Here is a 24219-nt window from a genome sequence, read left to right on the forward strand (position 1 = left end):
GTGAGTGATTTTCCACTTGCTGGGACTTGTGTGTGTGTGAGACCATTTAAAATCTGGCTAGACTACTAGTCAGCCTTGACACAGCTGAGGTTATTCTCAGCTCAAACCAGTAAGTACTCCAGTAGATTCCAGAATACTCATCAGTAATAAAAAGGAACTACCACTACATTCAAAAGCAGATGAATTGCAAAGAAGCCTACATGTTACGATTCCATAAATGTTGAACATTTATACGATACTCTGTTAAAGCAAAACTATAGGGACAGAAAAGAAATCAGAATGGGTGGGGGAGGACTGATTATAGAAGGCCCCAAGAACTTTTGGGCTGATAGAGAAATTTCTCTATCTTGACTGTAGTGGTGGTTCCTCATCTGTGCTTAGCAAAGTTCTCAGCATTGCATACCTAAAAAGGGTGGTTTACTGACTAAGGTATACCTCAGTCAACCAGTCTTAAGCAATTGGTGCCACTTACACAAGGGCTCTTGGACTGCAAGGAGATCCAACCAGTCCATTCGGAAGGAGATCAGCCCTGGGATTTCTTTGGAAGGAATGATGCTAAAGCTGAAGCTCCAGTACTTTGGCCACCTTATGCAGAGTTGACTCATTGGAAAAGACTCTGATGCTGGGAGGGATTGGGGGCAGGAGGAGAAGGGGACGGCAGAGGATGAGATGGCTGGATGGCATCACCAACTAGATGGACGTGAGTTGGAGTGAACTCCGGGAGTTGGTGATGGACAGGGAGGCCTGGCGTGCTGCGATTCATGGGGTCACAAAGAGTCAGACACGACTGAGCAACTGAACACAAGGGCTCCAGCTGCCTCTTGGAATGTGGGGTGGATAAGCTGTGAAGCGAAACTCAGTATTGAAACCTATCTCCTCATTTGAATTCCAGTGTACTTAAGGGAAATGATTCCTTAGAAAAGGCATTTTAAAGATGGTAAAACACATTTAAAGTGGTAGATAATGTACCCAACCCCAAACTAACTATTTATGTATGACACCTTTAATCTCTATAAAGTGATGCCAAGGACTGTGGACTCTTATGTAGTGTGTAGCTGAGCCAAGCTTAATCCATTTCCTTTTCACAGCACAATTACATTCTGGAATAGTTTATTTCATCCATCTTTTACTGTTACACATCAGTATACAACATAACACATTTCTAATCATTACAGAGAACTCAGTATCCCCTCCTGGGTCTCAGGAGCAGCGAACAGATAAAGAGCTTGTCGATTGGTTGCAACTGCAAGGAGCGGATACGAGAACAATTGAAAAGGTAAGCTGAGAACCAAACCATTCCTAGGCTGTTATTACAAAGCTGCTTAGCTCTTGATGTATGTCATCTTTGTTTCAGATTCTTGAAGAGGGTTACACACTGTCTGATATTCTTAATGATATCACTAAGGAAGACCTAAGGTACCTTAGACTACGGTAAGAATAGCCTCAAAACATTTTGTGTAACAGAAAATGGCTTTTTGGGTGTAGTTAGGCTTTTACATAAAAGCAGTAGAAAAGAAAGTGCTGGTAGCTTTCACCCTTTCCCCTAGTCAGGCAACAAAAACTACCCAACCACACTCCAAACTCTGGAGTTTCCAAGGGTGAAGCTGGGGAAAAGCTGAGAGGGAGCAGAAGCTAAAGGCCCAGTAAGCAAAGTCAACAGACTGCCAGGCTGGGAGTGGAATGAGCAAAGACAGGAGCTGACAGCACTCAAACCCTTTGATTCTCCTCCACTGGTCATCTTTAATAGCCTACTTTGCACAGGTGCCCTGGCACTCCTGTACATACCTCTAAGGCCACATCCCACTCGTGCTGGGGTAGAAATTTCACTTCCATATGTGAAGGGAACATATCCCTATTTTAGTTTTTAAGTTAGGGACTGCATTTTTAAGACTAGCCAGCAAAACAAGTCTAGAAGTACATACTATAGCTTTTGCCATAAGGGCTCCTAAAGAAGTATTGTGTGGTATTGCTTTGAAGTCATCTTTCCTTACGACTCACTCTAAAGAAGACTTCTGTTTGTTTCGTAGCGGTGGTCTTCTCTGCAGGCTCTGGACTGCAGTCTCCCAGTACAGAAGACGGGCTCAGGGGGCGCCAGCAACCCAAGATGAGGCTTAATAATCAGCCACGCAGGAAATAGAGGGAGCCCAGAGCTGACATCTTTGTTAAAGCTTCTGTTACATACACACCAATCCTGCTGCGATTCCACAAGGAAAACACCACTGTTCACTGAACAAATTTAGAACTTCAAGTTCTTAAAGAATTATGGAAAAAATGTTAATATTTCTCAACATGTTTTAAAGGTGAGTAGAACTGTATGTATTTTGAGAACTGTGATTGTAAAACTTGGTCTTGACATCCCAAAGTATTATGGGATTCTTTAACTTCAAACATTTGTTGGAAAGGTTGAACAATAGGTGTTTAACAAAAAGGCTCGGAATCACTATTTCAATTATACATTCCATACATTAACTGGAATTGCACTTAAAATTAGAAAAAGATAAAATCGATAAGACTATGCCTTGTATTTAATAATGTTTGATATGAATGTAAATAGAAAACTGTTAAGAAAATAGCTTCATATTTATATTGAATGTATAAATGGAGAAAACTAACTTATTTGGCCTTTGAAATGAAGTAGAATTGTCCTTCCACCCCTGCCAAGTTATAATAAATAATTGTTTTATTAATGAGACATGATGGTTCAGTGTGAACAGGCTTCAGCACCGACGTGCACACTAACAGGGGCGTGTGTGCACATTAGGGTACACTAGGTAAGCTGTTAATTAAAAGACGCTTACTCCTTGGAAGGAAAGTTATGACCAACCTAGATAGCATATTCAAAAGCAGAGACGTTATTTTGCCAACAAAGGTCCATCTAGTCAAGGCTATGGTTTTTCCAGTAGTCATGTGTGGATGTGGGACTTGGACTGTGAAGAAAGCTGAGGACCGAAGAATTGATGCTTTTGAACTGTGGTGTTGGAGAAGAGTCTTGAGAGTCCCTTAGACTGCAAGGCGATCCAACCAGTCCATTCTAAAGGAGATCAGTCCTGGGTGTTCTTTGGAAGGAATGATGCTAAAGCTGAAACTCCAGTACTTTGGCCACCTCATGCGAAGAGTTGACTCATTGGAAAAGACTCAGATGCTGGGAGGGATTGGGGGCAGGAGGAGAAGGGGACGACAGAGGATGAGATGGCTGGATGGCATCACCGACTCGATGGACATGGGTTTCGGTGAACTCCAGGAGTTGGTGAGGACAGGGAGGCCTGGTGTGCTGCAATTCATGGGGTCGCGAAGAGTCGGACACAACTGAGTGACTGAACTGAACTGAGGTAAGCTATTGGGCACTGCAAGGGACAGGACACTGATCCTCCCACAAGGTGGCGGCAGAGTTGGACAGGCATACAAGGAATTGTTTTTCCTTTTAGTAAAGTTAAAATCAAAGTTGCTCACTCGTGTCCAACTCTTTGCGACCCCATGGACTATACAGTCCATGGAATTCTCCAGGGGATCTTCCCAATGCAGGGATTGAACCCAGGTCTCCTGCATTGCAGGCAGATTCTTTAACAGCTGAGCCACAAGGGAAGCCCAAGAATACTGGAGTGGGTAGCCTATCCCTTCTCCAGGGGATCTTCCCGACCCAGGAATCGAATCGGGATCTCCTACATTGCAGGCAGATTCTTTACCAGCTGAGCTGCAAGGGAAGTGTTAAAACTAGTATACAATGAAATCAAATAGAAGTATTTTAAAGAAATAATTTGGAGGGTTAAGCAAACTATACCTATTTTAGACCTATATAACTAAAATAACCTTATCTGTGCAATCCCCTCTCTTAATGCAACACTGTACAAACCACATGCAAACACTATCTCAATCTACAGCGCTTTCTCTCTATGGGTTTTCCTCCTTGACAAAGTTGAGAACACAAAGCATTCCTTACAGTTGCTGCCAAATAACCCACTAAAGGTGTGTGTATCTCGCCTTAACTGATGGACTTAAACTTGATCCACTGGTTTGCACCCCGGACTTCAAAAGGTGGATCGTTGCAGTAAATGTGATAGCCGAGTTCTTCCAAAGGTGGTTCAGGATCAGCAGTAGCAAACTGAGCAGCATCCTCAATTTCTTTTCTCACTTCCACATCAATTTCCTAAAAATCAGATTACAGTTCAAGAGATTTTTTAGAAGATACACCTCTTAGGTACCAAGTAGTTCAACTCTTCTACTAGTACTAGAAGTATACTTAAGGTGCTATTATGGTAAAAGTAACAACGATCTAGAAAGAACTATTCTGAAGTAGAGACAGAAACATACACCCTGGCGAGGGAACATTTAAAAACCTCAAGTGTATTTACAGGAAAGAAGAACTGCGCTGTTTGAGTTTAAGAGCTTCACCAATATGACGGATGAATGCCCTATGAGAATTCAGTGTGTACTTTCCCTTACCTAGTTCACCTGAGAGTGGCAGCATTTTTGTGTAGAGAAAAGCTGCTCAAAATTTGAGAGCGGCAACTGTGAAAATCCTTAGAGTAAGTGTACCTTTAGTTCTTCAACACTGGCGAGATTGCTGTTCACCATCCTGTCCTTGAGGAGCATGATAGGGTCACTCTTACTTCTAACTTCCTGAATCTCTTCTCGGGTACGGTAACTGGGGAGGGAACCAGAGTGACAAGTAAGAACAGTTCTAGTAGAGCACACAGTCTGTGAAACACAGCAGCATATCAATACTTACATCTCCGTAGGAAGGGCAGAATTATACTTCAAAATACAAGAACGCATCCTAACATTCTGTAAGAGCTGCTCTGTCTAAACTCTACAGTGGCAATTCGCTGGGCTTCTCTGGCATTCTGACAACAGGAGCCCAGTTGCTATCTGCTTCTTTAATCTAGATGTAGGGCATGAAGGTAGTGATGGGGGCTCTTTAAGTGGGTGAAGACAGGGGGAGATGGTTTTCTGGGGTGATAGCTGTAACCTTGGAGGCAGGAGAATGCTAACCAGGAAAAAATTGTGCCCTTCCTTTCTCCTTTATGCTGGCAAAAACCTGGAGAGGAGGTTTTCCAATTCTTGAATGTCTAGTTGATCCTTGTCCTACATTATCTGAAATAATACTAAAAGCAAAGGCTCTATCATTGTTTTTTAAACAGCAGAATTACACAAAGTGCTTTTTCCCATAAAAGCAGTTCTTTATAACATTTTCCCTTAGACCTTTAGCCTACACTCTTAAAGACTTCTTACGGCTTACTTTAACTAAATCTGCTTTTTAATTATGCCACACTCCAGGACTACAGCATTTCATGCTGGAGTTAGGACTTTTATCACTATTTTTTTTAACTCATCTATTTCAACACATGGAATATCCCTTCTGCTACTTGGTCTTGCACCATACCAGCCAGAAGAACATTTTCAAATGGAGGAATGTGCCCTGGGAGCATGTGAGGTAATGCCTACAAAACATAAATGCTCCCAAGTATACTACTGTTACCATCAGACCTGCTTTAGGTAATTCCTAAATAATTCCTCACAATTCCTTCCTACAATTGTTTTTTTAATTGGTACTCATGTTAAAATGTACACAATACATAGTGTAAAAGTTTCCAGAATGCTTTCTAAATTGGAACCAACTTATTATAAAGCACTGTTTTCAGGCTCAGACTAAACTACTAAATCAATGCATGAAGCCAACTGGTGTCTGGATTCAAAAGTAAATTTTGAAATGCTTTTGCTTTTTCATGTAAGTAGTACCACTCTAAGCCCATCTACTTTGAACACCACACTCAGTTTTTCCTTTACCCTACCTCACTCCAGGATCACTCATGCTGTGTCCATGGTAACGGTAAGTCTGCAGCTCCATCAGTATAGGCCCCTAAAACAGAACCCAATGGAGGTTAGGTGAGATGGGCATGGCCTCAAATATACACCCTGTCAACTACTCTGATCAGATCTGAGTTGTCAAGAATTTCTTCTTAGTTGACTGATTCAGTTATCTCTTCTCATTTCTAATACCTATTTACAGCATCTTTCATCCTCCCTATTTTTAAGAGGGACTTACTATCTTAGGGGTCTGTTTTCTGGGTTGTGGAACAGTGATTTAGGGAGAAGAACATCCTTCCACCAGTTCAAATAGCAGGGAAGCCTCTTTTTAGGCCAATCTCACTGTTTCCTTCTCCTTCCACTGCTGTAACTGGAAAGGTCAAGATCCTTAGGACTAAAACAATAAGACTACATAATTTAAACATATTAATTTATAGAAAACAAACTTATGCTGAATGCTTATTATATAAGCACAGTTCTGTGCGGGGCACTGTGGGAGTCTCTAATCTCTTCACTCAAGGGGCTTATCATTAAGGTGGGGTGGGTGGGTGTGGAGGCACATAATGAACTGGAAGGTAAAATAGATTGTCACAACAAAGACAGAGGCAGAATGCTGAGGGAACACTGGAAGAAAAGATTTACCCCAAACGGGGGAAACATGGAATGTTTCCTAGGATGTGAGCTACCAAGACCATGTTATTTATAAAGGGACCCGACTGACTCAAGTGGATCCTGCTTCTATCTTATACATCTCAATTAGCAGCTACCTCTAAATTGCCACAATGGACACTTATTTCAACTTTAAGACAGATAAATGCCATTAGAAATCTCTAGCTTAGAGGCCAAAAAAAATCTTACCTTTCCAGATCTACAATAGGCAGCTGCAAATTTTGTGGCCTCCCGGACACACAGGATATCCATTCCATCTACCTGTCAATAAGTAGGAAAGATTTAAACACAACGTTGTAAATCAACTATACTTCATAAAAGTTCAAAGATAAAAAGGGCAGAGCTTAACTCCAAGTGCCTAAGATAGTTTTCTTTTCCTATGACCTGTTCATCCACTAAGAAAACAGAACCCTTCCTTTGATGTGAGACATCGGCCAAGAGTGCTGCCCCAGCTCTACCACAGGCGTCCTTACCCTCAGCCCAGGAATAAAGTCGCCTCTCTTGTAGTAATCAGTGCTGGCTGCTGCTCTTTCCACAGATGTTCCCATCCCATAGCGGTTATTCTCACAGATGAAAATACAAGGCAATTTCCACAAAGCTGCCATATTGTAAGCTTCGAATATCTGACCCTGGAAGTACAAATAAAAAGTTCAAGTGGTTTCATTGTGCTGTTTTTTTCTCAACGTCATCATCCCCAAAAGCCACTGCTCTACCCAGCAAGAGAAAGCTCTCATAAAAGATGAAATGCCTCGCCTACAACCCAGATTCTGAGGCAAAGAAGTGTGTGTGAGAGGGGGGTGGTGCACCTGAGGAAGTGACAAACCCAATACTTCTGCTTGCTTCTTTCTGGGGCTGAGACAGCAGTACAGAGCACACTGGGGAAAGCCCAACATGTAGAATGGACTGCAGCTACCTAGTTTGGGGTTTTTATGCTCGATTATAAATCCTATGAGACCCTCTGGATAACCAGTGTCTGAGAATCAGCACCCAGAGCAAGGCCTCACAGAGTGTCGGCCACAGACTGGTGATCACTCAGACCGTGACAGAAAGGGAGGAAGAGTCAGGGCTCAAAAACCATGAGAGGAGTCTGAAAATGCCTTGGCATTCAAGAGAATGAGTGCATATCACAGTACTGGTTTAGGAGTTGGTTTGCAAGGGATTACAATGTAAACCGTTCCTTCACTACAGAGTCTGTGGAGCACTGACATAGAACAAAGGTGAGCATCCGCTTAGGTGCACACTCATACAAATCACTTGTGAAACAATGCCAAGATGCAAATCTCTAATGTGGCCACAAAACCAAATTTTAGCCTGCCATATAAATGGCCATTTCAACTAGTAATCAATACAATGCTTCGCCACAAACTGAACTATGAATATTCAACACTTTGGACACTACTGCAAAGTTAAGAGGCACTTACTCACCTGATTAGCAGCGCCATCGCCGTACAAAGTCAAACAGACCTCGTCTTTTCCATTATACTTACAGGCCAGAGCAATCCCAGCTCCCAGGGGCACCTAATATTAAGGACAAGCAAGAAAGGAACCACAGAAATCCACAAGGGAAGAAATTTATGCTATGAACGTTAGCTCCTGACCAGAAAATGAGATAGAAATGACATGGTCCCTACAAACTCTTCCCTACCCAACCCTATCTCGGCTTACCCCACCCCTAAAATTGTAAACTGGCAAAGTAACACAAGTAACTGCTATTGTATTATTGTATTCTATTTCAACCCTTAAGCAATAACATTTCTGCATTCAAAGTTTCATTATTTACTAACTGATGAGAACGAGGAGGATGGCACAACCACAGAAGCTGGCTTTAGATTCAAACTAGGTCCTTAAGATCCTGACCTCTTGCCTCTCCTGATCTGGTACCAGTGCCAGCACTATCTACAGCAGGGAGAGGGCTGTGGCCAAGAGGATGTGACCAAGCAATTAAGGTACTTAAATATCAATTAAAAGACAAAGGTATAGCTCTATTGCTAGAGGCTCTTGCTTACTTGTAAAACATAGCAAATGCCTAAAAAGGAAAATCTTTAAATTATTGTCTAACTCTATTAAATGGTCAAATAATAGAGTATGAAAGCAACAGGTCATTTAAAACACATCATGCCCCCCAAGTACGTCAGAGACATATCCTCTGGGGTACAAAATATTGCAAAGATGTGGGCCAGGGCCCAACCCAGGAAATGACACAATCCCAGTCCTCAGCTACCTGAGCTCCCACGATGCCATTGCCTCCGTAGAAATTCTTGGCATACATATGCATTGATCCTCCTTTTCCTTTAGCACAACCACCTCTTCGTCCTATACATGGCAGCACACAAATGTGACATATCAAACAAACATATAAAACAAAACCACACTGTGAGTATTTGCGCTGGCTTGACCATTAGATATCAAGAGACCAACTCAACTATATAACCACATGTCCCTCAAAGTACATATATAGTCCTCCTGGTCTCCTGGCCCTTTTATAATAAAGGTTAGACCAGTCCCATAAACCTTTCCAGCTCTCAAATCACCAAGTTTTCTTCAGATGTTAGCGTGGTACTCTAGACTTTTTTTGGCCCATTAAAAACATTTTCCAATTTCTCCTACATTGGTGTACAAGTCAAGGAGGACAAAGGGACTATTAAGAAGATGCCTACAATTTCATTTCTACACAATGAAATACTTACACTCAATTTACTTCTCTGGCTGCTAGATTTCTGTTGGCATGCTTGAGTGATATACACTATTCTGATTTTATGGAGCTGACCTTTTTACCCAAGAGGCCAGATAACCTCAAAAATGGTCAGTTTACTCAAAAGCACTACCAGAGCACCCAAAGGGAGAGGTTTTTTCCCCCCTGGTTTCTCAGCATTTTTTTAAAAAAACATCAAAAAGGTTTTAATTAAAAAGTTTTAATGTTAACTTATAAACAGCATCTTTATTGGAGATTTGAAAACTTAATTCACTCAATTCCCTGTTTTTTGTAAATTAATAGCAAACCTGTAAGCTCTGCAAGGATCTCCCGGACAGAGAGTCCACGAGTAAAGGTAAAGCCATGAGCCCGGTACGCTGTGATCAGATGGTCTGTGGGGTTGATGCCGGCCTCCAGGCCTACACAACAAGCTTCCTGCATTCACGGAAGATGCGTCAGTGAGGCAATACAGTACACGTTTCTAGTTAACAGGCTTCCTTGACTATTATGAAACATTTGACCTAGAACACATTCATAAGCACGACAAATAGTTCCTTTTTCACCAGAAAAGAGTAAAGGGTAAAGACCAAGCCACAGCCATAAACTGTGGCAATCCACAGATATGCTGTTTCTCTTAAGCCTGTACGGTGACTTGAGAAAATCCTGCATCAGATGTCTACATCAAAATATTGGGGGAATTTCACTTGAAAATGGAGACTTCTGTCTTCTTTCAAAGACAAATAACAGGAAGCATTAGCCCCGTATTTCCACATGGCACCAACTGGCTGGTATCGTTATGACTTATCCTGCAGGTGGGACCTATCTGTTCCAGTTCACCACCAATTCCTGTCACCATTCTCAATTCTTCATGTAACTGGCAGCCTTCACTCATTTATTCTACCTGATTGGTCCCTGGTAGGCATTTGGTTTTGTAAACCTTGTCCTAAACCCACAAAACAAAAAAAAACAAAAACCCTTTTCTCCAAAGTTATATCCAGTGCAGGTGATCATAATGCCATAGTGGAATAGGAAATCAGCAGTGTGATACACGACTAAATTCTGTAACATAAGCATCCTAGCACGTCTCCACATTTTCATTTTTATTCTAAAATACCAGCCTCAAATCCTTCAGACAAATAAGGTAGGGTAACAGCCAAAAAACACACACTATACTTAAATTCCAAAGTAACATAGCTTTCTTACAAAACTACCACTCACCTGACCATCACACAAGTGACAGAAACCACGAATAATTTTCTGTTTATACAGCTGATCTGCTTTTAACTCCATTCGGCGAACGGTCTGCATCATCCTGTAGTATTTGAGCCCATCCTCCCTGGTAAGCACTGTAGTAACAGGAGGGCCCTCTTCCAGCCGGTGAAGATCACATTTCTGAAATGAAATCAGACAATTATCCCTCAGTCACTACAGTGTAAACACTGCTAACCCATTCTAAGATGTAACTCAAAATAGTTAACTTAAATATTTACAAACTTTACTGTTTTTTAATTTGAACACCAGCAGACAAGCATATCGGAAATGCTGCATATTGCTTCTGATTCCTTCTTAAAACTCACTGTGCAATGAAATGGGGTTTTGGAAGAAGGAAATCTTTCTAAGATGACTTTCATTGAAAACCTCTAGGTCAACTGAGTTATAGGTTCAAAGACAAACTTTCAAAGAATCATTCTAAGAATATTATTATTCAAACTTTTTACCCAATTACATTTTAAATCTTAGAGTAGGTCTTTAATTTTTTTTAGCTTGTGCTCCCTTTCCAAACTACCAATAAGCTGCTACATAAAAGGAGTAAATTCTAATTTTTGCTGAACTCCTCTGCATCTTTGATTCTAGAACACTTGTAATAAGATGGTGAAAAAGCATGATTATCAAAATGCCCTATCACAAAGGTGAAACTACACATCAGTGTCTACCTGTGGAAAAAATTTCAACAGAAAGCAAAACACCTCTTACCTTAATTTCAAAAGTAGCATCATTTGCAAAATGACGAGATGCCACCAGCACTCTGCTTGCCTTGAAAGATCAAAATACAAAAGTATATCAGTACTTTTTACTGCTTTTTTTGAGTTATTATTCTTACTAATTGGTTATCAGGATGGAGTCCTAGAACTCAAGAGCCCTAAACATTCATGGGCTTTATCTTCCATTCTGGTCACTGTGTTGGGATCCTTTCTTCCAAAATGCTTTGGCCAATGAAACACGATTGTACCCACATCTGAAGGCAAACAGCAGAAAGAGAAAGGGAGAAAACCCAAACCCATCTAGTTTGCCACTTTGTTGTCAAAGAAATTAGTGAAAATATAAGGCTAATGGCAAACTTGAAGAGACTAGATGATCTGTGGGATGTGTTTATTTATGCTATTCTTAGTCATAACTAGATATATTGGGCAAGCTAAAGCTTTACTTTCAGAATTGTTCTTCAGATAAATCTATGTTTCAATTCCTGTCTCAGGAAAATCACTTCTGTATAAGAGTACTATAAGAAAAATATTTTAAACTACTCAAAGCATTAGATAAACACCTTAGTGAGAAAAGTGAAAATCGCTCAGTCGTATCGGACTCTTTGCAACCCCATGGACTGTAGCCTGCCAGGCTCCTCTGTCCATGGAATTCTTCAGGCCAGAATACTGCAGTGGGTAGCTGTTCCCTTCTCCAGGGGATCTTCCCAACCCAGGGATCAAACCCAGGCAGATTCTTTACTGACTGAGCGACCACGGAAGCCCTTTTAGCAAGAAAGGTATAAGAGAAAAGTAAAGATATGCAGCATTTTCTGACTTAAGAAAACAAAAGATCTGAGGGATGTTTTATGATTTGAACAGACAGAGGCTCCTCCTGAAGCACCAGAAAGAAGATGTTCTCTAAACAGTAACTCCACCCCCCTTTTTAAATAATAAATAATCCTCGTTTATTACTGGGGAAAAAACAGATTAGCCACCTGTTTTTTCAGTGGGTGAAATTCTGTCAAAAATGCCTTGTTCTGAGGTTGATCTCTTGCTAGATCAAGCAATGTGACCTATGTGCGACTTGGACCACTGCTTGGACTCAAAACAGGTCTCGGAGCTGCTGTCATTGACTCATGTCATTTAGTATGCACATTAGTGGCATCTGTGTTTTAACCTCAATTCCCATTGCTACATGGGTCTGAGGTTTAGAAGGGCATCTGAGTTGAGGGGTGGGACCTGCAATGAGTTTTCACTGAAGCTTTCTCTCTGTACTGATGAATCCCATGCTGAGTCCCTTGGAATGCAAGGAGATCCGACCAGTCCATCCTAAAGGAAATCAGTCCTAAATATTCATTGGAAGGACTGATGCTGAAGCTGAAACTCCAATCCTTTGGCCATCTGATACGAAGAACTGACTCACTAGAAAAGACCCTGATGCTGGGAAAGAGTGAAGGCGGGAGGAGAAGGGGACGGCAGAGGATGAGATGGTTGGATGGCATCACCGACTCAATGGACATGAATTTGAGTAAACTCCAGGAATTGATGATGGACAGGGAAGCCTGGAGTGCTGCAGTTCATGGGGTCACAAAGAGTCAGACACAACTGAGCAACTGAACTGAACTGAGTTGCCCAAAGCCATAGAGCACTTAAATGTTGGGGCTGGGGTACAAACCTAGCAAATCTGGCTCAAAGGTCTGTTACCTCACCCCCGTGAGCTGCCTCCTCAAACCCACACCACTGCAAGAGAAGTCCCAGTGGCCCCTTCTTGATGTTCAAGGGGCTGTCAATGCTTGAGGGCAGGGGCAAGCTGGGAGAAGTGTTTCCTTTTCATTCTTTCACTCTGCTCACAGCAAAAGTACTCTATGTGATGGCTAAGGTCCAGGTTAGATCACAAACATTTAATCAGTACTGTTTTAGCCACATTCTGCCACATCACATATTCTGCCACATCACATATATGTAAACAAACACTTCTCATGCAGAATTGAAGCTCATCCTTCAGATCCCACAAAAGCACTTTTGATATGTTCACACACTGGACTTGATCTTGGTGAGAAGGGATAAAGTTGATCTGCTAAGTGTACAAGCCAGAAAGCAGAAAGCTATTACCTACTTATCTCTACACCCATCAGTATACCACAATCCAATAAAGTCAACAAAGACAATGACATTGCTAGAAGAAGTGAAAATGCTAGAAATAAATGCTTCAGACAAGTCGGGGGTAAAGACAGTTCATTAAAATACCTAAGAATAAGTGAAAAAAAAATTGAGAAACTTGGGGGGGCACTCTCTGTCCCCTTCTGATGTCTATGTCAGAAGCTTTCTCTCTCCTTTTTCACTGTGATAAAATTTCTGCCACACAAAAGCTCTGAATAATGAAGCCTGGTCCCTAATCCTGAAGCTAAATCTTCTTTGGACATCACTAATCTGACACACTGTTCACCATAAGCTATCAACTTGAGGGCTTGTCTGGGATCTTCAAGACAAACTTTCAGCTTTTCAACCTCCTCATCAGTGAAAGGCTTCACATGGTGGATTCCTCTGCTTCAAGGAAAGGACTTTGTTCAACTCTGCGAATACCTTCACCAACAGCAATCATATGTGATGCCTCTTCTTGATCAGATGACATCTAACAATTCTTTGGACTGGTATAACACATTATACCTTAACTATGGACATAATGTGACTTTTAATTTTTATTATGTTTTAACTTGGTTTTAATGACTATTTTGCCTTATATCCGTAACTGTATAACGGGGTTTATTTCTAGCTGTCTGAAAGCTTTTAGGTTACAAAAGATTGTTCATGCCCCTACAATTTCTACAGCCTCCTCCAACTATTACTTGGGACCCCTGGATCAGAAATCCTCAATATGAGCGTTAGGAGAATATGTTGCCTCAACAATTTAGGGTCTGTCTGCCTCCCTTACCAGCTCGAAGAAGTTATGAAATGAGAATGCCACCCCTTTCCCTTGGCAACATAATTCTCCTAAAAGAAAAAGGCGGGGGATGAGAGAGCTAATTCTTAGGTAGGTTGATAAGGAGTCTGGGGCCCTCAAGGAGGAAGGGATCCAGGGCTTTCAAGGAGGAGAAAAGAACAAACCATTTTTTCTACATTGCTTTGTCTTAGTCACATAAGAGACTTCCCTGGTGGCTCGGATGGTAAAGTGTCTGCCTACAACATGGGAGACCCAGGTTTGATCCCTGGGTGGGGAAGATCTTATGGAGAAGGCAATGGCACCCCACTCCAGTACTCTTGCCTGGAAAATCCCATGGACGGAGGAGCCTGGTGGGCTACAGTCCATGGGGTCAGAGTTGGACACAACTGAGCCACTTCACTTACTTAGTCACATAAGACATTTTTTTCTTAAACTCTGAGTTGTTATGACAACAATCTTGAAGACTAACTTTCCTTCAGCCCAGAGCTAATGATTACACAATAAAACAACACATCTTGCTCAAGGGACATGAAGGGGCATGAACAATCATTTGTAACCTAAAAGCTTTCAGACAGCTAGAAATAAACCCTGTTATACAGTTACAGATGTAAGGCAAAATAGTAATTAAACCAAGTTAAAACAATAAAAATTAATCATTGTACTAATGATTATATAACAACAATGTATCTTGCTCAAGAACATGTTTCTCCTCGTAATAGGAACTTTCTACCAATCTTATGTGGGAGTGGGTCTGGTGAAAGTATATAAGGCCCTGCTAAGACTATCAAGAAGGGGCACTCTCTGTCCCCCCTTCTGATGTCTATGTGTCTCTGTCAGAAACTTTCTCTGTCCTTTTTCAATGTAATAAAACTTCTGCCACACACACACACACACACAAATTGAGAAACTTGGGAATTTTCTCAAACTCTTCCAAAAGACTGAAGAGGAAGGAACACCTCCAAGCACATTCTAGGAAGCCACCATCACCCTGATACCAAAACCATACAAAGATATCATCAAAAATTACAGGCCAGTATCACTGATGAATATAGACACAAACATTCTCAACTGATTAGCAAACCAAATCCAACAACATAAAAAAAAGCATACACCATCACCAAGTGGTGAACTCCAGGCTCATAAGGACGGCTCAACATATGCAACCAACGTAATACACCACATTAATAAAAGTCAGACACCACATGATCATCTCAATAGATGCAGAAAAAGCACCCAACAAAATTCAACTCCCCCAGAGCCTCTTAGACAGAGTGAAGTAGTAAGTCAGAAAGCAAAAACAAGTATCGTATATTACTCCATATACATGAAATCTAGAAAAATGGTACTGATGAAGCCTGTAGAGAACTGACTCATGGGCACAGTGGGGGAAGGTGAAGGTGGGACAAATTTAAGAAAGGAGCACTGAAGTATATACACAATCATGTGTAAAATAGAGGGAAATTGTAAGTAACATGGGGAGCCCAGCCTGGCTCTCTATGATGACCTAAAGGGGTGGGATACGAGGAGGGGAGGGAGGGAAGGGAGATATATATGACTGATTCACACTGTTGTACAGCAGAAACCAACATACTATAAAGCAATTTTCCACCAATGTGAAGTAGTAAGTCAGAAAGCAAAAACAAGTATCGTATATTACTCCATATACATGAAATCTAGAAAAATGGTACTGATGAAGCCTGTAGAGAACTGACTCATGGGCACAGTGGGGGAAGGTGAAGGTGGGACAAATTTAAGAAAGGAGCACTGAAGTATATACACAATCATGTGTAAAATAGAGGGAAATTGTAAGTAACATGGGGAGCCCAGCCTGGCTCTCTATGATGACCTAAAGGGGTGGGATACGAGGAGGGGAGGGAGGGAAGGGAGATATATATGACTGATTCACACTGTTGTACAGCAGAAACCAACATACTATAAAGCAATTTTCCACCAATTAAACAATTTTTTAAAAATTCAACATCCATTCAGGATAAAAACTCTTATCAAAGTGGGTATACAGGGAACATATTTCAAAATAGTAAAAGCTATTTATTAATAGCCAACATTAATACTGAATGGTGAAAAGTTGAAAGCCTTCCTGCTAAAATCTGGAATGAGACAAGGATGGTCACTCTCACCACTTCTCTTCAATGTAGTATTGGAAATTCTAGCCACAGCAATCAAACAAGAGCAAGAAATAAAGGTATCCAAATTGAAAGGGAAGAGATAAAACGGTCATTATATGCAAATGACATGCTACTATATATAGAAAACCCCAAAGACTCCACACAAAAACTAATAAATGATAAATTCAGCAAGGTAGGCTGATACAAGACTAACATGCAGAAATATGTTCCATTTCTTTACACTAAAAATGAAATATCAGAAAGAGAATATAAAAATAATAACAGTATCTCTTAAAAACTAAACTTCCAAGGAATAAACCTATGAAGACCTACAAGACTTTCTAGAACTAACACCCCAAAAAAAGATGTCCTTTTTATCATAGGAGACTGGAATGCAAAAGTAGGAAGTCAAGAGATACCTGGAGTTTGGCTTTGCACAAGTTTGGCTTTGGAACACAAAATGAAGCAGGGCAAAGGCTAACAGAGTTTTGCCAAGAGAATGCACTGGTCATAGCAAACACCCTTTTCCAACAACACAAGAGAAGACTCTACACATGGACATCACCAGATGGTCAATACCAAAATCAGATTGATTATATTCTTTGCAGCCAAAGATGGAGACACTATACAGGCAGCAAAAACAAGAACAGGAGCTGTCTGTGGCTCAGATCATGAACTCCTTATTGCAAAATTCTGACTTAAATTGAAGAAAGTAGGGAAAACCACTAGGCCATTCAGGTATGACCTAAATCAAATCCCTTATAATTATACAGTGGAAGTGACAAAGAGATTCAAGGGATTAGATTTGATAGTGTGCCTGAAGAACTATGGATGGAGATTCGTAACACTGTACAGAAGGCAGTGATCAAAACCATACTCAAGAAAAAGAAATGCAAAAAGCCAAAATAGTTGTCTGAGGAGGGCTTACAAATAGCTGAGAAAAGAACAGAAGCGAAAGGCAAAAGAGAAAAGGAAAGTTATACCCATCTGAATGCAGAGTTCCAAAGAATAGCAAGGAGAGATAAGAAAGCCTTCTTAAGTGAACAATGCATATAAATAGAGGAAAACAGATGGGAAAGATTAGAGATCTCTTCAAGAACATCAGAGATACCAAGGGAACATTTCCTGCAAAGAGGGGCACAATAAAGGACAGAAATGGTATGGACCTAACAGAAGCAGAAGATAAGAAGAGGTGGCAAGAATACACAGAAGAACTGTACAAAAAAGATCTTCTTTGTTGGAACATAGAGAAAGCAAGGAAATTTCAGAAAAACAACTTCTGCTTCATTGACTACGCTAAAGCCTTCGACTGTGTGGATCAAAACAAACTGTGGAAAATTCTTAAAAGAGATGGGAATACCAGACCACCTTACCTGCCTCCTGAGAACTCTGTATGTCAAGAGGTCAAGAAGCAACAGTTAGAACTGGACATGGAACAACGAACTGGTTCAAAACTGGGAGTCAAGACTGTTTATTGTTACCCTACTTATTTACCTTAGATGCAAAGTACATCATGCAAAATGCCCAGCTGGATGAATCACAAGGGAGACATATCAACAACCTCGGATATGCAGATGACACCACCTTAATGGCAGAAAGGGAAAAGGAACTTTAAGCCTCTTGATGAAGGTGAAAGAGGAGAGTGAAAAAGTTGGCTTAAAACTCAAGATTCAAAAAAGTTAAGATCATGGCATCCGGTCCCATCACCTCGTGGCAAATAGATAGGGAAACAATGCAAATGGTGACAGACTTTATATTCTCGGGCTCCAAAATCACTGTGGACAGTAACTGCAGTCACGAGATTAAAAGACGCTGCTTCTTGGAAGAAAAGCAATGACAAACCTAGATGGCATATTAAAAAGTAGAGACGTTACTTTGCCAACAACGTTCTGTCTAGTCACAGCTATGGTTTTCCAGTAGTCATGTATGGATGTGAGAGTTGGACCATAAAGAAGGCTGAGTGCTGAAGAACTGATGCTTTCAAACTGTGATGCTGGAGAAGACTCCTGAGAGTCCCTTGGATAGCAAGGAGCTCAAACCAGTCAATCCTAAAGGAAATCAACCCTGAGTATTCACTGGAAGTACTGAAGCTCCCATACTTTGGCCCCCTGATGCCAAGAGCCGACTCACTGGAAATGACCCTGATGCTGGGAAAGATCGAGGGCATGAGGAGAAGGGCATGAGAGAGGATGAGATGCTTGGATGGCATCATTGACTCAATGGACATGAGTCTGAGCAAACTCTAGGAGGTAGTGAAGAACAGGGAAGCCTGCCATGCTGCAGTCCATGGGGTCTCAAAGAGTCGGACACAACTGAGTAATTGAACACCAAACCTGACCAAGGAGGTGAAAGATACACTGACCACTATAAAACACTAATAAAGGGAACTGAAGATAATTCAAAGAAATGAAAGACTATCCCATGCCCCTGAAATGGAGGAATTACTATTACTAAACTGGCCATACGACAAAAAGTAATCTACTGTAATGTGATGTCTATCAAATTACCTATGGCATTTTTCACAGAACTAGAACAACAAATCCAAAAACTTATAGGGAACCATTAAAGACCCAGTATTACCGAAGCAATCCTAAGCAGGCAGGGGGGAACCAGAGCAGGACATTTAACTCTCCCAGCTATAGTAATCAAAACAGTATAGTATTGGCACAAAAACAGACATACAGATCAATGGAAGAGAACAGAGAACCCAGAAACAGACCAACACACCTATGGTCGATTCATCTTTGACAAAGGAGGCAAGAATATAAAACAGGACCAAAACAGTCTCTTCAGCAAGTGGTGCTGGAAAAGTTGGACAGCTGCATGCAAATCAATGCAATTAGAACACACCCTCACACCATGCATAAAAATAAAGTCAAAATGTCTTAAAGGACTTAAACGTGGGCTTCCTTGGTGGTCCAGTGGTTAAGAATCCACCTGCCATGGCAGGGAACACAGATTCAACCCAGGTCCGGGAAGATTCCACATGCTGTGGGGCAACTAAGCCCGTGCACCACAACTACTGAGCCTGTGCTCTAGAGGCTGGAAAAGCGAGCACTGAAGCCCGCACATCTTAGCCTGTGTTCCACGACAAGAGAAGCCACTGTGATGAGGTGCGTGCGAACTGCAACCAGACTAGCCCCCACTCACAGCAACAGAGAAAGCCCAGGCATAGCAAGGAAGACCCAGCGCAGCCAAAACTAAATAAATAAATTAAAACTTAAAAGAGACTTAAACATAAGACATGCCAACATAAAACTCTGGAAAGACAGCATAAGCCAAACATTCTGACATAAATTGTAAAACATTCTAACCATAAATCGTACCAATGTTTTCTTAGGTCTCTCTCCCAAGGCAATAGAAACAAAAACAAAAATAAACAAATGGGACCTATTCAAACTTACAAGCTTTTACACAGCAAAGGAGACCATAAAAAAGACCTAAGGGATGGGAGAAAGTATTTGCAAATGATGCAACCAACAAGGGCTTCATTTCCAACAGATACAAGCAGCTCATACAACAACAACAAAACAACCCCATTGAAAAGCAGGCAAAAGACCTTAACAGACATTTCTCTAAGGAAGACATACAGATAGCCAGTAGGCACATGAAAGGGTGCTCAACATCACTCATTTTTAGAGACATGCAAATCAAAACAACAAGGTACAATGAAGTACCACGTCACACCGGTCAGAACAGCCATCACTAGAAAACCTACAAATGCTGCCGAGGGTGTAGAGACAAGAGAACGCCCCTACACTGCTGCAGCCACTGTGGAAAACATGGAGGTTTCTCTGAAAAGTAAAAATAGAACTATATGATCTACCCTCCCAGTGGCTCAGCAGTAAAGAATTCACCTGCAATGTGGGAGATCTGGGTTCGATCCCTGGGTTGGGAAGATCTCCTGGAGAAGGGAACAGCTAACCCACTCCAGTTTTCTGGCCTGGAGAATTCCATGGACTGCACAGTCCATGCAGTTGCAAAGAGTCAGACACAACTGAGCAACTTTCACTTTCATATGATCTAGCAATACTACTGCTGGGCATATACCTGGAAAAAATTATAATTCAAAAAGATGCGTGCACCCCTATATTCATAGCAAGAGCCAAGCAGTGGAATCAATTTAAAAGTTCATCAATAGATGAATGGATACAGATGTGGTACATACAGAGAGTGGAATACTAGTCAGCCATAAAAAAGAACAAAATAATGCCATTTGCAGCAACATGGATGCAACAAGAGATTATCAAAGTAAGTGCAGTAAATCAGAAAAAAAAGACAAACCCCATATGCTTTCATTTATATGTGCAATCTAAAATATGGCACAAATGAACCTATCTACAAAGCAAAATAAACTCACAGGTACAGAGAACAGACTGTGATTGCCAGTGGGAGTGAGAGAGATGGGCTGGGAAGTCTGAGATTAGTAAATGCAAACTAAGACATTTAGACTGGATGAACAACAAGGTCCTACTTTATAGCACAGGGAACAATACTCAATCTCCTGGGATAAACCATACTAGAAAAGAATATTTTTAAAGTATGTATACATGTGTATGCTGCTGCTGCTGCTGCTGCTAAGTCGCTTCAGTCGTGTCCGACTCTGTGTGACCCCAGAGATGGCAGCCCACCAGGCTCCCCCGTCCCTGGGATTCTCCAGGCAAGAACACTGGAGTGGGTTGCCATTTCCTTCTCCAATGCAGGAAAGTGAAAAGTGAAAGTGAAATTGCTCAGTCATGTCTGACTCTTAGCGACCCCATGGACTGCAGCCCACCAGGCTCCTCCATCTATGTGATTTTCCAGGCAAGAGTACTGGAGTGGGGTGCCATTGCCTTCTCCGATATATGTGTATAACTTAGTCAATTTGCTGTACAGCAGAAATTAGCACAACACTGAAATAAGCACTCTGAAAACTCAACCTCATTCAAAGATGAAATCACAGGTACTTAAGCACCTTAAGTAACTTCAGTTACAGTGGACGCTCTGCTTTCATTTTAAAGACTCAACTTTCTGTAGCAGGTGCAAGCATTCAGTTTCTTGAAGTTCTGGTGGATTGGCTGAAAGGAGGCAATGAATTAAATTACTACTTTGTTTATTACTACTACTTCATACAATGATTTTGTTAAACAATAAGTTCCTTAAATGTGTTTGAGTCACTTATGCTTGAGTAACAAGCTGTCTTGATAGGACTCACGTCCGATGTGCTGACTTAAGTGTTAAACCCAGAATACTGGGAATCTGCCACACTGGTTCACGGAACAAGAAACTTGTCTAGTCCGTGACCTAAGAGTTTTAAGTGTTTTTTCCTTCACCTAACAATGATCTTTGTAGCATTAAAATGAATAGAACAGAATGTCTGTGATGATTTTAAACCAAACACTGAACTCTCTAAGTAGCCTGTGCTAACACATCTGAAACCTGATAGATGAATGAGCACACTGGACCCAAGAGCCCAAAATGCACTGAGCACTCTGGGAACCTTTCATGATTACTACTGTTTATAGAAATGCTAGTTAGCTGACTTGCTTTGTTGCAGGGAGTGGGAGCTATTAAACAAAATTTCAGCTCACCCACAATCCAGGGTTAATATAAAATTCTTAAAATATTTGTGTCTAGGCCTTAGTACACTTAAGGGCACAAGGGCAGGCAGCCAAAAAAAAAAAAAAAACCCATGCAAAATAGCCAAAGAGAAGGGCAGCTCAAAGAAGCATAACTCCTTCACTGTCTCTCATCCTCAACAAAAAAATTTTTTAATTATTTTTACTTAAATAAAAGAGAAATGCTCTGCACAGTAATCCATTTCTGCCATAATAACCTTTTCTCTCAATTAGAATTTCTGACTAAATAAAGGTATACTCCATTTTTATCCTACTAGCACATCATTGTAAGCCAAATCTGATTTGTTTGATTTGAGCTGTATTATATGATTTTTGAAAAGGCCAAAGTTTTATTGAGGTGAAGATGAAGCGCCATTTGCCTTTCATGCCAACATATTGCTGGAAAACAAAAACAATCAGGAGTACTTCGGACAGTTGAGGGAATGAGGCTCTGATTTTCAACAATGACTTCTCTCTGCTCTTAGGGACACAGAGGTGACAGTAATTTGAAAACTCACGAATTTTCTTTTCCTGTAGAACATCACCGATTCAATCAAAGTTTTACTTTTTTAAATGTAATCCTTTAAATTTAATGTAATACAGGACTAGGTCTGCATTATGTTATATGCAAATATACATGCATTACATTACATACCTCTATCATGTTGAAAACATGTTTCTGTTACCTACATTCAACTAAAAATTGATGCTATGGACATTAACTAGCCAAGGGCCCAGCACACATGAAGAGCTCAATAAATGTTGGGTATGTCATGTGTATAGGGAGAAATAAAGAACAGCAGAACGTGGCTGTCCTTCACCTTACATGCTGCTGCTGCTGCTAAGTCACTTCAGTCATGTCCGACTCTGTGCGACCCCATAGATGGCAGCCCACCAGGCTCCTCTGTCCCTGGGATTCTCCAGGCAAGAACACTGGAGTAGGTTGCCCTTTCCTTCTCCAATGCATGAAAGTGAAAATGAAAGTGAAGTCGCTCAGTCGTGTCCGACTGGTAGCTACCCCATGGACTGCAGCCCACCAGGCTCCTCCGTCCATGGGATTTTCCAGGCAAGAGTACTGGAGTGGGGTGCCATTGCCTTCTCCCCTTACATGCTAATAAGGATTAATCCATTACAAGCTTTGTATTTGCCAGTCAACAGCATTCCTAGAGGGGTACACTTTCTACCTTTTCAAACTCCCTGCCCATACCAAGCAGAGTTGCCACAAAGTCTTGCGTGAAGTTACTAGAGCAGGAATTCCAAGTCTTGTCTGAAGTTATACCAAGTAACACTACCCCCAGTGCCTAGAGGTCAAAATGCTCCAAAGCTTAGTCTAGGCATATCTAAACCCTGGAGCCACAAATAACCTCTAACCCCACCCTCCCAAGCACCAAGGCTGTTTCCTTCAGCTACTTTTACCCTAAGAACAGGTGTGCAAGGGACAGAGCGTCTCCCTGTAGGTTCGGCTTGAGGGCTCCTGAACTGACTGCCAAGAAAAGCTCAAGGTTGAGGAAGACGAAACGGTAGGAGGCGTGTTTCTGGGGACACTAACCCTGCGTGAATCCTCCAGGGACCAGCACTGGTGATTAATGAATGTATACCAAACTGGGCACTCAGTAACAATATGTAACAGACAGCAACTACTATGTAACAAGCGCTATAGGGAAAGGTCTGCATACTTGTCAATCTTTTAAGCCTCACAGCCACCCCACGGGGTAAGTACTCTCAACTCCGTTTCAGAGATAAGCAAACTGAGCACCGACCTGTTTCAGAAAGGACAAAACCAAAAAACTCTCGCCCAAGGTCACAGGATAAGCAAATGGTGAAACTTGTGACTGAGCGGGGCCACTCAGTCTCCGGACTCCCGGTCAAGAGGAACAAAGTTACGAAGATTTAAAAGGAATGGGCCGGTAAGAGGTAGTCAACTGTACACTCAAGGAAACCCAAGTGCCTCCTTTTCTGACTGTAGTAAACGATCGCGCCCTTCCGGAGCGATTCGATTAGTCCGACATCGGCCGCCGCGGCTGGCCGCCACGCGGACCTTGTAAACCGCCCCCTCCCCCTGGTCGGCGCCAGAGGCCGAACCATAGCTACTCTCGCGACCAGGGGTACAGCGCAAGACGTGGAAACTGAACAAAGGCCCGCGGCTGCACGAGGCCCGGCCCGCCAGCCCACTGAGCCCACGCGCCCTGCCCTCTGCAGTCCTCCAGTCTCGCGCCCACCCCGGGTCATCCACTCCGCCTCACCGGCTTCTGGGCGACGCCCGACAACACGCGAGAGACGGCGGCGAGCATCTTCCTCATGGAGCGCAGGCAGTGGCTGCAGCTGCGAACCTTCAACGAGCCCAGGAGTGCGGCCCAGGTGCGTCCAAGTCTCCTTCAGGTGCCCTGAGCTGACGTTTACACTTAATGGGTGCGCGACGCGACAGAGA

At 41.9% G+C, this 24219-nt stretch overlaps 2 protein-coding genes across 2 annotated transcripts in view; one reads left to right on the forward strand and one right to left on the reverse strand.

The window, feature by feature from the left end:
* The window catches only part of MAP3K15 (mitogen-activated protein kinase kinase kinase 15), a 144849-nt gene extending 142734 nt beyond the window's left edge, over nt 1-2115 (forward strand). The window contains exons 27-29 of the mRNA XM_061407999.1: nt 1176-1276; nt 1355-1431; nt 2028-2115. Coding sequence (XP_061263983.1) covers nt 1176-1276; nt 1355-1431; nt 2028-2115 — 266 coding nt within the window. The remainder of the gene's footprint in view (nt 1-1175; nt 1277-1354; nt 1432-2027) is intronic.
* PDHA1 (pyruvate dehydrogenase E1 subunit alpha 1) lies at nt 1094-24219 on the reverse strand. Its single transcript, XM_061407998.1, has 11 exons — nt 24035-24219; nt 11141-11200; nt 10385-10558; nt 9475-9601; nt 8696-8787; nt 7900-7992; nt 6948-7103; nt 6664-6735; nt 5790-5857; nt 4534-4642; nt 1094-4144 (listed from the first exon to the last, which is right to left on the reverse strand). Exons 1-11 carry the CDS (start codon nt 24089-24091, stop codon nt 3980-3982), a joined length of 1173 nt encoding a protein of 390 aa, XP_061263982.1. The 5' UTR covers nt 24092-24219; the 3' UTR covers nt 1094-3979.

This window comes from Bos javanicus, chromosome X (assembly GCF_032452875.1).
Source record: "Bos javanicus breed banteng chromosome X, ARS-OSU_banteng_1.0, whole genome shotgun sequence".
Classification (NCBI taxonomy): domain Eukaryota; kingdom Metazoa; phylum Chordata; class Mammalia; order Artiodactyla; family Bovidae; genus Bos; species Bos javanicus.